Below are 17,189 nucleotides of genomic sequence, written 5' to 3'. Positions count from 1 at the left end.
GCATTAGCATAAATATTGCAGGGAAGAATTTTTTAATTTCAGTTCCTAAAGAAGGTAGCATTCTTAAAATCGTATTTATTGCTGAAAAAATCCACTGGAATTTACAACGCATTAACGTAAATACTGCTTATGCGAGATTTTAAGTCTACTATGTAACGAACTGATAAACTGGGGAAAGTTTGTTTTCTTCGGAAATAGTGGCTTGGAAAAAATTCATTACTCCGCCAAACTTTCCCCGTTTAAAATAAATAAACAGGGAGAAAAAAAAAGTCTGAATTGACGAACTTTTTGTCTATCTTGCTTTTTAAAGAGTTGGAACTATTTCCAAGCATCAGAGTAACCTTGTATTTAGTTTTTACTTTTGTCGGCAAAACGTGATGATGAAGATTCATCAACTTAAAAAACATTTGGTCTTAAAATGAGAATCAAATAAACAAAATGAATGCACGAAAAAGAATAAGAGGAAAGAGTCAAAAGAAAAAGAAAAAAATTTTTGCTGAAAAAAAAAGTATTCTCCTAGGTGAAACTGATAAATAGATACCAAGTTACAAATAGCTCAAATCAGTTAAAGTAAGTAATGACTAATAATAAGGTAGTATAGTTACTTTTATTTGTGATGAAACTTTAAAAAAAAAATCTGTCTACTTAAAAATAAATGCTTTCAAACGAACATTAATATGCATAAACAAAATCAGAAAAATTAGTAAAAATAAATTTTTTGTCAATAAAAACAAAACTTAGTTTTTTTTTTTTTTTTAACATTTTTTGGTCAAAAATCTTTTTCGTTAAATGCAAAAAATAAAAATCATAAACAATATTTTTTTAAAAAATCTTTAAAGGCAATAAAAAATTACTATGAATAAAATTCTAAAGATTTTAAGTAAGTCTACTTATAACTTATAGTTACCATTAATAATTTATTAATATTTACACGGAGACCCAACTAAAAATAAAACGTATGACTCTTATTATACTTATTACTCTCTAAATGTTACTCGTTAAATGCAAAAAAAAATCTTACACAATATTTTTTTCAAAAATCTTTTAAGACATTAAAAAAATAACTATGAATAAAATTCTAAAGATTTTAAGTAAGTCTACTTATAACTTATAGTTACTAATAATAATTTATTAATTTTTACACGGAGACCCAACCAAAAATAAAACATATGACTTTTATTATACTTATTACTCTCTAAATGTAATGATTTTTCAAAAAAATATTAAATTTTCGAAATACTAATACTCCGGAAACTGATTGTTTATAAGGCCGATTCAAATTTCATTTTCTTCATTTAAATCTATAAAAATGATTCCATAATATAGAACTCAAATTTCGAGATTTATAAATTCTGAACATGTAAAAAAATACATTTTATACATTGTTTCATAAAACTTAATAAAAATTAGTTCCAGTTATTATGATGGCATTGATCGCCATTACTAATATTTCAGTAGTAGTATCATCTTTGACCTTTTGCTGTTACATATACGTCTTAATTTGGATGTAATAAATCGATAATTATCCGAAAGTAAAAATTTGATTTATTAAGCAAATATTAGTTTGTCAAAAATGACCATACTTAAAATATAAAAATAATAAAGAAAAGAAATCCCTTAAAGGGATCAAGATAACATTCTCTACATAGGAAATTGTTTTTTATTTTCAAACGGTTGGGACTAGGAGGCCCGAAAGAGCACCCCCCCCCCCCAGTTGCACAAATTTGAAATTGGAAGTGAATGAGTTTGTTCCCAACGGACAGCTAGGAGCATGGAGAGGATATCCAAGGCTGGCGAATTATCGAAAGATAACATAGTCAAAATAAAGCCAATCCCTTATAATCAATATTAGGATTGAAAATACTTTGGCGATAACGAATCGCCAACAAGACTGTGAGAATTAGTATAACCATGTAACTGAAACATATATGTGGTAAGAAATTAATAATAAAGAGTTATAAATAGATTTTTGTTTTCGGTTAGGCGAGGCAGTGATTTAATGAACCTACATCAGTAGTATCTATTGAAATAAAAAGATGGCCTTTACATTGATCGATAAGAAAAGACTGATATCGGGTAATTCTTTGGCAATAATATCGGGTTTGGTCAACAGGATAATCCCAACGTACCTCATTCCTCTTTGGGATTATCCCGTCGACCTGCCATCGCTCGCCAAATCCTTTGGCGATAGTTTTTAGGTTTGGCAATAATATCGGGTTTGGAGAAAATGGTCGACGGGATAATCACAAAGTACCAAAATATTTTATGTTCGCTTTTTATAAAAATTAGCAAATTGATTTAATTTAAATACAATTCGATTAGTAATGATTAAAATATAAGTTTAAGTAATTAAAAAAAATTAAAAGCTAGGAAATATGTAATGCCTATTGTGGCATCATAGTTATACTCTAAATTCCACCTCTAGATTACAATCAGTGACCGGCCAAAAGCGTTAAAGTGACTGACCGTAAAAATACATTTGGCTAGTAAAGTTATCTTGATCATAAAAGCACAAGTCTGACCGTATTTTTTTTCCTAGCCACTGACCACTCATAAAAATCATGCTAGTAAAAATAATCGAATTATTTAGGCCGTGAAGGTGTTTGAGAACTAAGGCGAACCACAGAATGAGGTGAAAGAATGTAGTGCTGCCATCTATCGAGAAGTGAAAAAGTTACATGTTTGTTTTTCATATTCACCAACATAGAGGGAAAGCGAGAAGAGATCTTTGGCACCAGTTGGGTGTTCGGAAATTTTTTTTTTCCTGTAAAAATATCATTTTTCATTTAGATTTCTTAGAGTATACCTAAAATTTTTTAATTACCCTTGAACAATTACGATTGCGATTTCGGATTTTAAAATCCCATCATTTCAAATAAATTAATTATTTTTTTACTCACTTAGTGGGCACAAAAATAATTAATAAAAAAAACTTGCACCCTGAATATCTTTTGATCTAATGAATAGATTATAATGAATTATATCACATATTTTCACATAATTGTTATTTATAAGGATAGGTTCTTATGTATAACACATATATTAAAACCAGAATATTTTTTTCTTTCAATCATTTAGTACTCGTTCTTTTCCCAATAACCCTTTTTCTTCATAAAGAAAGTAATTCCTCTTTATCTCCCAGAATTTTTTCAATAATATCTGGAAAAAAATCATTCTCTAGGGTATTCTTTCTCCGTATTTGATGACGTGTTCTTCTTTTTATTCTTGCCAGATTCTAGCCTATAATTTGCGTGGGGGATAAATGATTCCAAACCTTTTAGGAAGCTTGACGAATCATCATTTTTGACAACAGTCGAGAGAAGAAAAAAAAATTGTACTCGTAAAAATGCGTGTTCTTACTCTTTCCGACACTTGTGCTAGCGAATGAGCCTCTACATTATGGCAAGGGATCAGCGAAAATTCGTTTTTAAGTCATTTTTATTATGTGATTCATTATAATTACGTAATGAGCTTAGGCATCCTAACATTTGACTTTTTCGACTTGCTAATGAAGTTAAATAGTCGGACGCAAGAATTCTTTAATTTATTTCACTAACAAGTAATAATTTAAACAATTTCAATACAAAATATATAAAGAAGATTATATATTATCAATACAAATTATACAAAATATATTAGTATGAATCTAAATGATTTAGACACTAGCTAGACGTATGACGTAATTCTCAATTTTTTTCTGTAAAAAAAGTTTCTTCCCATAATTGTCTTTACAGGTTATTTATTTTAGTGAAAACTTTTTGAGTGAACAATTCCATCTATGACCATTTTCTGTTTAGTTTCAAAAAGTTCATTTTCAAAATTTCGATACATACAAAAAAAATTTTAAAAAAATTAAAGGAACATATTTTTATTTATCAATTTTTTTAAAATTATTATTATTATTTTTTTTTTGCTTAATTTGTGCAAAAATTTCATTGCTGAATTCGAACTATTTTGAGATCTATATAGCATGAATTTTAAAATTTGATTTGATACATATGATTACGTCAAACATTGTGATCTAAAGCTTTAAAGAAAATAAATCATGCTTGAAGATAACACTGGCAGACAAATTTTTTGCTTTATTTATACAAATACTTAATCTTGCCTAATTCGGGTGTGGAGAGAAATTATATTTGCTCCTAAAGCAACAGGTTTTTTAAATGACAGAGATACAGTTTATAGTAAATGTAAACATGAAGGCTGGTACTCATGTCTAAATGAATGCACACATGAAAAAGACATGAAGAATAGCTTATGATATTCCAGAAAATTGCATTTAAAAACTCAACATGCATTTTTTAATATGCATGATCAACCAGAGTAAAATCATTACACCTGAAAACCATAACCAGTTTAAATCCGTTATAAAATCAGTCTAAAAATTTAACAATAATGGTATTAATTAAGCGTTAAAATATCTTCGTTTCATTACATGATAGATTTAGGTGGCAGTTGCAATAAAATGTCATATTGGTTAAGAATCGCTCATTAACAATTTGTTTTACAACATAAGAAGAACAGGTATTCAGTTTATAACTGATTAAGTTAATAAATAATAAAGACATTCCATTATCTTTTTTCATTATTATTCTGAGAAAAAAATACGGTCAAAACTAACAGAATATGGTAAAATTTACCGTGTTTCTGGTTCTATGGCAACACCAAAAGGTGCGATAACTTTTATCGAAACGCTCTGGTAATGATTTTAGTAAAATGAACAATAAAGTATGGTTATATATAATGTGATAAAATTTTGTAATTTTTTCCAACCCCCGCGCCGGGACCGGTATCGGTCCGTGGATCAAATTATGCCGTGGTGCCCAAAGAACTTTAAACCTCTGGGGGTACTGGATTGGAGATAGATCGTTCACTGATTCAGGTCAAAATTACGATCTGTGGATGAATGAATGGATGTATGAATGGGTCCGCCCTATAAACGGGTGTGACGTATGGTGGGGCATAAGTCGAATTCTTGGCCATAGATGGCGTCACTGAAAAACAAGAAACGCACACTCTGCCTTAAATTTGCTCGGTTTCACCGAACAGGCTTGCCCGCGTGCCAAGTTGCATTAGAAACAACAACAACATTTTATTTGCTGTGGTGTATTTCTCCCGGGTTTATACAACTTCCCATAGACAAGAAGTTAACCGGAAGCTGAGAAACGTCACCAATACAGTGCATGTAGTTGTACTTCATTTAGAATACACGTTTAGAAACAATTTAATTAAAATTATTTAACAATTAAATCAAAACAATCTAAAATATAAACAATTAACTCTCCTCTCCCCCCTCCTTCACCGACCGCTGTAAAATCATCAAACGTTGACCGTCCGAAGGGATGAAAATGTTGGGGAGCATTATATAAGAGTATCACATAAAAACCAATTATTCGGTTAAATTTATTTTTCAATTTAGTATATTTCACTAAACGTTTGGTAATTAGAACTATAATTTTGAAAAACAGAATTTGAGAATTACCACATGAAAGGAAAAATTACCAAATGAATGGTTTAAATATCGTCTATTTTGTATTTTACTATAAAAATTATGTTTTTCTTTAACACGAAAAATGTCATTGCCATACAATACGGTAATTTTGCCAGATTTTTCTTCGCAGCGTAGATGACTTTTACTGAATTTTAATTGAAAACAATATTTTTCAAATGCTACTGAATCGTATGTTTAGAAACACCGGCAAACAAACATTAATTTTAAGCACTGCGATCGTTATCTTAAAGCACGGTAGTTTTAAAAACTCGGAAAAGAGATCTGTATCAGATGGTTCAACTAATTACAAGATAGATGAGAATGTAACTATTATACTCAACTTACATGGCTCCTTCAATTACTGCACCCATACAAAAACCTTAAACAAATAGTTAAAACATTTTCTTTCCCAGTTAAACGAACACGCATTTCTTTCTTTTAGCATGAACTAAATATTTTATTTAAATGTAGATTTTGAAGTGAGATTGCCAATAAATGCGTATAATATGTATAAATATGTTGTTTATTCTTTTAAAGTTTTGTGTATTTATTTCAATTAATAACTGAAAAGGAAATATTTAGCTATTTATTTGTATCAGTAGTCATATTTTATAATACTACTAAGGGGCTAAGCCCCCTGATCGCTGGGGCTCACCGACCCCGATGATTGCTTTGCAATTATTATTTCTTGGTAGAAAACAGTTTTTCTACTAAAGCTAAAATTATTCCCTTTTCATTTTCGTACTAAAAAGAATTCTGTTTGTTTACGCTTGTGCCTCCTCTTCCCACGCCCAAATATTTTATCTATTAGTATTATAAGTATTTAGATTAATTGGTGAACAGAAGTAATTTTTCTAAGTAATCACTTTTTTAAAATAACATTTATATTCTTAATACATTATATTGTTCAAACAAATTTGATGAGTTCACAACCATAATTTAATATTTTCGCTAACCAAACGGGTGGAAATATTAAATACCATTTTTGCTTGCATCTCAGTGTGAATGAAGCTGATCGTTAGTTCTAAATCAGTTAACAAATCTCTTGAACTGTAATTTAAAACTGTATATTAATCTTATTTGCTCAAAAATAATAATTATAAAATAGTTAATAAAATTAGAACACCTTTCTAATAATTTATCTTAAAATGTAGCGCAGAATTACGTTATAATAATAATAAAAGAAGACAATTCTCTTAGTTTTAAACTCTTGAATTAAAAGCGTAATAATAACAGTACAGTAACTTGAATATAGGGATACAAAAATATTTATAGAAAAACAGTACCTTTGCGACTTTTATTTATTTCAGGTTTATGATACTGTAATGGCAGCAAAGTAAAATTGTTAAGTTTAAATAATATTCTAATAGAATCGAGAACTCAATAAGATGACAAAAATTCTAAGTTAATAAATACAAGAAAAAAAAAATATAGGGATATCTGAAATAAAACATTTTTAATTTTAAAACACAAAGAAAAATGCGGACCATTCTGAATAACTTTGATTTAATGATTGGATCTTCATGTTCTAGATCTCAATCATAATGGTTTGAGGAAGTGATCTCTGCTAATTAATAAATGCAGATGACATTTTAAAAAACAAAATTAGACTCAAAAACGTACCTTCTCTGAATAGACATACATATTTTTTCAACTGATCTAGAAATGCTAAGATCACGTATCAACTGATGACCAATTGAAATTAAAAAATTATAAATAACAGCGTTGCTTCAAACAAAATCTTGAAAGAGTATGCCAGATGCTTTACCATTGTCATCAAGTCGCATCTGTTGTTAACTTATTTGAGAGTCTTATCAAAAGAAGCAAAGTTACGAGAAAGACCGAAAAAGGCATTTGTCGAAGAAAACAGTTCTCAGACAGAAGTTCTCGATCACATTCTTAAAAGAGTACGTCAGATACCTCAAAACAGTCATCAAATCACATTTGTGGTTGCCTTATTTGAAAGTCTTATCAAAAGAAGATAATTTACGAAAAGGACCCAAAAAGGCATTTGACGATGAAAGCAGTTCTCAGACAGAAGCTCTCAATCACATTCTTGAAAGAGTATGTCCGATGCCTCAAAATAGTCATCAAATCACATTTGTGGTTGCCTTATTTGAAAGTCTTATCAAAAGAAGCAAATTTACGAGAAAAGCCGAAAAAGGCATTTGACGAAGAAAGCAGTTCTCAAGTTCTCGATCACATTCTTGAAAGAGTATGTCCGATGCCTCAAAACAGTCATCAAATCACATTTGTGTTTGCCTTATTTGAAAGTCTTATCAAAAGAAGCAAATTTACGAGAAAAACCGAAAAAGGCATTTGACGAAGAAAGCAGTTCTCAAGTTCTCGATCACATTCTTGAAAGAGTAAGTCCGATGCCTCAAAACAGTCATCAAATCACATTTGTGTTTGCCTTATTTGAAAGTCTTATCAAAAGAAGCAAATTTACGAGAAAAACCGAAAAAGGCATTTGACGAAGAAAGCAGTTCTCAAGTTCTCGATCACATTCTTAAAAGAGTATGTCCGATGCCTCAAAACAGTCATCAAATCACATTTGTGTTTGCCTTATTTGAAAGTCTTATCAAAAGAAGCAAATTTACGAGAAAAACCGAAAAAGGCATTTGACGAAGAAAGCAGTTCTCAAGTTCTCGATCACATTCTTGAAAGAGTATGTCCGATGCCTCAAAACAGTCATCAAATCACATTTGTGTTTGCCTTATTTGAAAGTCTTATCAAAAGAAGCAAATTTACGAGAAAAACCGAAAAAGGCATTTGACGAAGAAAGCAGTTCTCAAGTTCTCGATCACATTCTTGAAAGAGTATGTCCGATGCCTCAAAACAGTCATCAAATCACATTTGTGTTTGCCTTATTTGAAAGTCTTATCAAAAGAAGCAAATTTACGAGAAAAACCGAAAAAGACATTTGACGAAGAAAGCAGTTCTCGATCACTTTCTTGAAAGAGTATGTCCGATGCCTCAAAACAGTCATCAAATCACATTTGTGTTTTCCTTATTTGAAAGTCTTATCAAAAGAAGCAAATTTACGAGAAAAACCGAAAAAGGCATTTGACGAAGAAAGCAGTTCTCAAGTTCTCGATCACATTCTTGAAAGAGTATGTCCGATGCCTCAAAACAGTCATCAAATCACATTTGTGTTTGCCTTATTTGAAAGTCTTATCAAAAGAAGCAAATTTACGAGAAAAACCGAAAAAGGCATTTGACGAAGAAAGCAGTTCTCAAGTTCTCGATCACATTCTTGAAAGAGTAAGTCCGATGCCTCAAAACAGTCATCAAATCACATTTGTGTTTGCCTTATTTGAAAGTCTTATCAAAAGAAGCAAATTTACGAGAAAAACCGAAAAAGGCATTTGACGAAGAAAGCAGTTCTCAAGTTCTCGATCACATTCTTGAAAGAGTAAGTCCGATGCCTCAAAACAGTCATCAAATCACATTTGTGTTTGCCTTATCTGAAAGTCTTATCAAAAGAAGCAGATTTACGAGAAAAGCCGAAAAAGGCATTTGACGAAGAAAGCAGTTCTCAAGTTCTCGATCACATTCTTGAAAGAGTATGTCCGATGCCTCAAAACAGTCATCAAATCACATTTGTGTTTGCCTTATTTGAAAGTCTTATCAAAAGAAGCAAATTTACGAGAAAAACCGAAAAAGGCATTTGACTAAGAAAGCAGTTCTCAAGTTCTCGATCACATTCTTGAAAGAGTATGTCCGATGCCTCAAAACAGTCATCAAATCACATTTGTGTTTGCCTTATTTGAAAGTCTTATCAAAAGAAGCAAATTTACGAGAAAAACCGAAAAAGGCATTTGACGAAGAAAGCAGTTCTCAAGTTCTCGATCACATTCTTGAAAGAGTATGTCCGATGCCTCAAAACAGTCATCAAATCACATTTGTGTTTGCCTTATTTGAAAGTCTTATCAAAAGAAGCAAATTTACGAGAAAAACCGAAAAAGGCATTTGACGAAGAAAGCAGTTCTCAAGTTCTCGATCACTTTCTTGAAAGAGTATGTCCGATGCCTCAAAACAGTCATCAAATCACATTTGTGGTTGCCTTATTTGAAAGGTTCATCAAAAGAAGCTAATTTACGAGAAGGACCAAAAAAAACATTTGACAATGAAAGCAGTTCTCATACAGAAATTCTCGACATTCTTGAAAGAGTAAGTCAGATGCCTCAAAACAGTGATGAAATCACATTTGTGGTTGCCTTATTTGAAAGTTTCATCAAAAGAAGCCAATTTACGAGATGGACCAAAAAAGGCATTTGACGATGAAAGCAGTTCTCAGACAGAAGTTCTCGATCACATTCTTGAAAGAATATGTCAGATGCCTCAAAACAATCATCAAATCACATCTGCTGTTAACTTATTTGAGAGTCTTATCAAAAGAAGCAAATTTACGAGAAAGACCGAAAAAGGCATTTGACGAAGAGAGCAGTTCTTAGACAGAAGTTCACGATCACATGAGTTTTGTCGTATTTTATAACATGCCTACCTATTTTTATAATAAAAGAGGGAAATTTACGGGCAAAACCAAAGAAAAAATTTATCGAAGACAGAAGTTTCTGATCACATTAGTTTGAAAGGATATGTCAGATGCTTTCACCGTCATCAAGTCTCATTTGTACTTAGCTAATTTGAGAGTCTCATAAAAAAAAGCAAATTTACCAGCAAAACCAAAAAGAGTAGTTCTCAGACGAAAATTCCCGATCACATAAGTCTTGAAACAGTTTGTCAAACGCTTTACCACAATCATCTAGTCACATTTATGCTTATCTAATTTGCGAGTCTTCTCGGAAAAACAAAACTTCGAACAAGACCATAAAAGGTGCATTCTGTGATTTAAATAAAACTTTGGCAATAAATTATAAAAAAAATTGGAGATTAAATTTGTTGATATTGTTGTTCTAACATTATAAGTCAGAAATAAAATTTAAATTGGTTTGATGTCAACACTTTAACGAATTCTCTGGTACATAGCGAACATTTTCTACTTGAGTCTATCTTTTCTGTAATTCATTTAATTCAAAACTGTTTTTTTTTCAGGATCGAGGATCTAGAATTAAATGCTCCTCTTGTAAGATAATTGTTCACGAAGATTGTAAGAGTATACTAACTGATAAGGTAATTTTAGAAATTATATTTATATTGCTGTTTTCATTTTTATTTATTCATTTTAAAAATCTTTCCTTCAAATCACCTGCATGATGGGCTTATTTACCTTAATTAGTTGTTTTAAAATAGATAGCTCCAAGATAACTTAAAAATATAAATATTTCAAGTAAATTTAGAAATAAATAAACAAAAAAAAATCGTAAGTGTTCGCGTATAGATTCGATTACAACCAGTGATATTTTTTTCGAAAAGTATAATTTATTTTAAGTGGCGTGCACAAGAAAATTAAGGGGCTATAGTATTGATGCGTTTATTGCATTGAAAACGAAAATAAACTTCGAATGCATTTTTCTTGAAAGATAATTGTATTGTATTGATCGCAGTACAGTTTAAACTTCATTGAAAATTTGCTTAAATATCAGAATTTTAAATTATGTTAAGTCCAAAAATGCTTCTCTGTTTGAAATAAGTTTTAATTTTTTTTAAACTATAAAGAGTGTATTAGATATAAAAAAAATCCAAATTTCGCAAAAAAAAAAGTCCAAAGAAGGCGCCAAACATTTTACTACACGAATTTCCGTTTATGCTACATAATATGCTTCAATAATGAGTGAGTGGAATTTTTTTCACATTTGTGCGCTTTAATCCTTTTTATACATTAGAAATTCACGACTATTCCGGCATAGAAATTCACGACTAAATATGAAATATGAGAATTCCTGCATCACTTTATATAGTCCTTATTTATAATGAATGGGCATAACATTACTCGAAATTATTTTAAATTCAAACTAATGGCTATATCACACGAGAGAAAATATGTGCAACTGCAAGTGTAACTGCAAGTGTAAGTGCAACTGCAAGTGAAATTTCTCCAAAAAACGCTCGTGTGATATAGAAATTACGGTTGCACGAAATATCTGCAACCGTTCAGGCAATTTCTTTCATGAACCAATCAGATCGTTTGCTTTTTATGACGTTTCAATTTTATGTGATGACATATACAAATGTAAATAAAAATGGCGGCGACGTTAGGAAGAGGATGAACGGATGAAATTTTTTTATAGATGAGACGGAACAAGTTTTTAGTTTAATAATAACATTTCCTTTAAAATGAAAGCATTAAAAATACTTTCGCACTATGAGATGACCATCTCAATGCAGTTGATGTACTACCATAACAGGAACCTGCACACGATTTTAGTATCGGTAAGTATAGTACATTATTTTTGCGATAAATTTTCTTTTAAAATATTTATTTATTTTAAGCTAATAAAATTAAAACTTATTATAATTTGTTCCGATCAAAGTTTAAATTACTTTAAATAGAAATAATTTCTATTTTTATATATGTAAAGAATTATACTGGCGAAAAGCTTTACTTTGAAATATTCGCCAAGCAACTCGCCAAACTTTGCTTCAGTATTATAACATAAAATATAATAATGATTATATTTCTTTATTTTTAAATTTTTATCTTTGTTTCTGTTGATTGTAAAAGCATGTGTCCAATTATTTGAAAGTTTTATAATTATTAGTGAAATAATTATTTTATTCTTCCCTAAGAATTCTTTTAATTTTTGAAAATCTCATTTTAAAACAAGTTAGAAAATATGTGTGGTAAATATTTAAATTGTTTCTCACAAAGTTACCCCATATTCCAGTAATTATTGAAAAGTATTACAAGAAAGGTAGTATATTATATATAAAAAGTAATTATTAAAAATGCAAATTCCCAATCTCCTTGTCTGTTTCTACATTCATCCCTTCTATTTTTTTTTTTTTTGTGTATGATGATTTGCATAATATTTTGTTTATAATTATTCAAAGTTAACTAATGATACTTTACTTTTTATTTATACTTCACATTTATCTCTTGATACTTAGCTTTTCTATAATGACAGTAAGTATGTAAGTGTACCTTACTAATTTTTCAATATACTTACATTTTTAAGAGTCTTCGTTTATAAATACAATTTATTTTTCTTGAAACAAATTTCAATCCAAACATAAGAACTACAAAACTAAACACACCTGCCATCTTTCATTAGTGTATAGAATAATCTTAGAACTATAATCAAAATATCTGTCAAACTTAAAATAAGTTTAAAAGGGATACCTAAGGACTTAAATGATTTCAAATTAATGGCATTTAATCTTCCTTATTCTAATAATGTGTTGGTAAAATTTTATTATGAAAGTGATTTCTTTCTTTTATTTCAGATATTTCGTATAATCCTGTAAGGTTTATCTGGTAAAGAAGGAAAGAGATGTAATACTGTTTTTATGGAAGAAATTAAAAAATAAGAAATAAAAATGAATAATGTTCTAAATGTTTCACTTGACAATAAATGTTTTATTTTTTAAATTGATTCTTGTATTATTTAAAATGCAAAACAAAACACGTAAAGGGTTATAACAAAATAATATGATACATTAAAAGTATGTTCTTAATAAAATATTGTTTTTTTTTTATAGTTATAAATAAATTTTAATTTATATACTGTATATTACAATAAATTTGTCCCAAAATAAATCCTATAATTTTTAATTAAATTATCTTATACCAATAATGAATGATATAAATTTTACAATAATAAAATGTAAGTATGACATTGAAAATCCTCTTATATTTAAAAAGCAATTTTACTGAGAAAGTGGAAAAAATAATTTTCATAAAAGTGATATTCCTGATATGCAATGCGTAAATGAATAAAATTGATGATCCCTTCATGTAATGTAAATTAATTTGATGAAAATAAAATTCTGAGACATTGTAGTATAGACAAGTCTGATTATTATGTATTTTTTAGACTGAATTTAAAAAATAGAATTGATTTGATAGATCTAATAGTTTTGATGTTATAAATATTTTATGAGTGAAAGGTAATTCAAAAATTTATATTTCATACATTAAACCATCATTTCTTCTACAGAACTATTTCAAAGGACTATGTTTTTGAATTAAGCTTAAAAAATAAATTTGAAGAAATGCCTTACTTGATTAGATAGCAATGTCAGTTGCATAAAGTGGTATAAGTCATAAAATTGTCCTTTCTACACATTAAAATTTTTATAAATTTTCGAATTGTTAAACTATTAAATCAGACAGCTTGTTTTTATTCTCATTCGATTTAGTGTTTACATAGATAATGATACCGCACTTGCCTAGCTAGCATGTTACATAGTAAATATATATAAATAAACTATGCTTTTACAGGGTGCGGAGCCAAATCTTTCAACAAAAAATAAGCAACTTTTAAGAACATTTTAGGCACTCAAAAAATATTTTAAAGCTCTAGGTAAATCGACAAAATGCAAAATAATTCTCAGACTTTACATGATCATGATAAAATAACTAGAATTTGACAAAGAACTGTTTTCTTGATTATATTAGCCATTAAAAAAATGATCAAGAGATTTTTCGGTTCGATTTCAGAGGGTGGAAAATAAAGCCTGAAGTTGAGAATATCTTGCAAAATACAACATGAGAGAACAAGAATCTCACCGAACCCAGCTCACTAGACGCACATGCGGACTCGCAAGTATTTCACCAAACCTGTAAAATGATTGGCGTTTTCATACGCTATGGACTAACGGTACACTGAAATTGATCATGGTTGAATGAATTCTGCTGTTGTTGTTAATTTACGTCGCACTAGAGCTGCACAATGGGCTATTGGCGACGGTCTGGGAAACATCCCGGAGGATGATCCGAAGACATGCCATCACAATTTTGATCCTCTGCGGAGGGGATGGCACCCCCGCCTCGGTAGCCCGACGACCTGCGAGCGAAGTTGAGCACTTTGCGGTAGCACAGTTTAACGAGGACCCATACCGCACACCCTCGGTCCCTACGCAGACTGATCCAAGTGGTCACCCACCCGCACACTGACCATAGCCAAAGATGCTTGACTTCGGTGATCTGCTGGGAACAGTGTCTTAACGATCAGTCCAGTGCGGGACGAATGAATTCTGAAAACGTGAAATAGAAAAATGTGAAAAGTACGTTTTTACATAATATGTGGCGAAAATCGACATTCCTTTTCATAAATCTCTTTTTCGAAAAAGGAAAATAAGGCACTTTTTAAAAACACTTATTAAGAAAAGCACCTTTAAGGGCCTTTAAAAAATGAAAATCAAAAATAAGCACCTTTAAGCTTTTTTTAAAAACGCTACGCACCATGTTTTATACCTTAGTCACTCAAATCAAGATAAAAAAAATCGTCAAAATTCTAGATAGTATTTAAGTCCATCCCCCTTTCACCCCCTTATCCTTTTAGGGACACAACATGAAATTCATTGATATCTTAATATCATTTTATATTATGAGGTAGAAATCATAATCCTTTTTATACTATGCTACTTCACTTAAAAAGCACTTTTAAAAATGCTACGCACCATGTTTTATACATTAGTCACTCAAATCAACGTAAAAAAATCGTCAAAATTCTAGATAGTATTTAAGTCCATTCCCCTTTCACCCCCTTATCTTTTTAGGGACGCAGCATGAAATTCAATGATATCTTAATATTATCTCATATTATGAGGTAGAAATCATAATCCTTTTTATACTATGCTACTTCACTAATGGGGAAATAAAGTTTTCAGAATTTTAATTTTCTGCTGAAGAAAAGACTTAACACAAATACAAATGTAAAAAATTAAATCAAAATCAATCAATATTCTACAGCATCTTTACGAACATCGTTGAGAAACTATGATATAATAGAATCATATGATAAAATTAAATATGAGCCAAAAGTAAAGATAAATAACAAAATATGGTAACCCAATTTCATGCAACCGTTCAGGCAATTAAGCAACCCTTTCGGCAACTCCGAACGGAGGAATTTCACTTACAGTTGCACTTACACTTGCAGTTACACTTGCAGTTGCACATATTTTTCTCTCGTGTGATAGAGGCATAAGAGATCAAGCATTGCGTAAAATCTATTTTACCGTAAAATCCATTTTTACCTTATATTATTCAGTAAATTTTACAATAATATTTATTTGATTAGAGTGAATCAGTGATTTTACGGTAATAATTACAGTAAAAATATGGATACAAAATTTCTTGTTCCAGTAAAATGTACCGGATATATAATTAACTGCAATGCACATAATACTGGCATAATAATACACGACCAAATATGAAATATGATAAATACTGCATCACTTTATATAATCCTTATTAATAATAATTAGGCATAACGTTACTAGAAATTACTTTAAATTCAAATTAAGAAATCAAGCATTCTGTGAAATCAATTTTACCGTAAAATTTATTTTTACCATAAAATATTATACCGCTCATTTTACATTAATATTATAGTAGCATTTATATAACATTATAGTAACTCAATGATATTAGGGTAATAATTATCTTAAAAATTCGGAATTAAAATTTCTTGTTCCGGTAAAATGTACCCGCTGCCTGAGCGACGATAATTTAAAAAAAAATTGTGAAATTTCAAATCATGCTTTTCTTTACTGATTCATTTTCGACATAGTATTGTGCTATATCTGATTTTGAATTTCATTGGTTGTATATACTTTTTTTATATACAATTGTAATACTTATTTTCAAATTTTTGTTTTTGAAAGAAAAACACTTTTTTATAATTTTTTTAAATTGGGTTATTTTATTTATATTTATTTATCCGTTTTATTTTTATTATTGTTATTTTCTATTATTCTTTTATTTTGCATTATTTAAGCTCTTATTGTGCTGTTATTCTTTAAGGGTCGAGATTTTCTTGTTTACTTTTAGAATAAAGAGCATTTGCGTGATAACGTGTTTTCGTTCGGGAAACACTATTTTTTTGTTCCTTGTGATCCAATATTGATTTTTATTCATTGTTATTCAAAAAGCTTTGCATGGAAGTTTTGGGGCTTTTTTTCAAACTTTGTTTGTAGGTTTTAGGTAAATATACCATAAAAAAAACAGAATATATAATTCAAATTTAGTAAAATATGCATACATATTGTATGTTTGGAATATTATATGAAATTACGGTTTTTAAATGATCGTAAATACTTCAACTCAATATTGCAATAATTATGAGAAAATAAGATTACAATAAATCATCCAAACATAAATTCAAATCTTAATTGAAATAAATAAAACAGGAGGTAACCAAAATAAACATAACTACATTAATTCAAATTCAAATTGGAACAGCGCACAAGGCAGCTAAAACCAAATTCAAATCTTATAAACAAGTAATAATATAAATTTACTCAAAAAAAAATATATAAATATAATTAAAAGAAAATTAAATAAAATAAATAAAAAGAAAATTAAATAAAGTTGTGTGTTTACAGAGCAGCACTTCATCAGGGGACACACTGTCTGTAAACACACAGGAGCCTTTCTGTTGTTAGTGGCAAAGCCAAAACTAACAGTGCCCCGAGGCCCCTAATGAAAATTCACGCATAAAGAATAATAATAATAATAATTACCACATTAAATAAATATCTACCATTTTAACATTCATGAAAAACTTTGTAATAAAATCACCTTTACTGAAACAAATATACAAAACGTTTAAAAGACATCAAAAAA

At 29.6% G+C, this 17,189-nt stretch overlaps 1 protein-coding gene and 1 long non-coding RNA gene across 3 annotated transcripts in view; both read left to right on the top strand.

Moving 5' to 3' along the window:
* Positions 1-17,189, top strand: part of LOC107449338 (retinal degeneration A) — a 91,953-nt gene that overhangs the window by 16,068 nt on the left and 58,696 nt on the right. For both annotated transcript variants that reach the window (XM_087169122.1, XM_087169121.1), the window contains one exon: positions 10,550-10,627. In XM_087169122.1, the coding sequence (XP_087025248.1) occupies positions 10,550-10,627 (78 nt within the window). The remainder of the gene's footprint in view (positions 1-10,549; positions 10,628-17,189) is intronic.
* LOC147806296 (uncharacterized) lies at positions 11,270-12,987 on the top strand. The gene is made up of 2 exons (XR_015428557.1): positions 11,270-11,827; positions 12,842-12,987. It is a non-coding gene; the product is annotated as an uncharacterized LOC147806296 (long non-coding RNA).

Source organism: Parasteatoda tepidariorum, chromosome 8, assembly GCF_982258835.1.
Source record: "Parasteatoda tepidariorum strain Cologne lab strain chromosome 8, Ptep-v5.0, whole genome shotgun sequence".
In the NCBI taxonomy this organism is placed as follows: Eukaryota; Metazoa; Arthropoda; class Arachnida; order Araneae; family Theridiidae; genus Parasteatoda; species Parasteatoda tepidariorum.
This window is presented reverse-complemented; position numbering and strand designations above follow the sequence as displayed.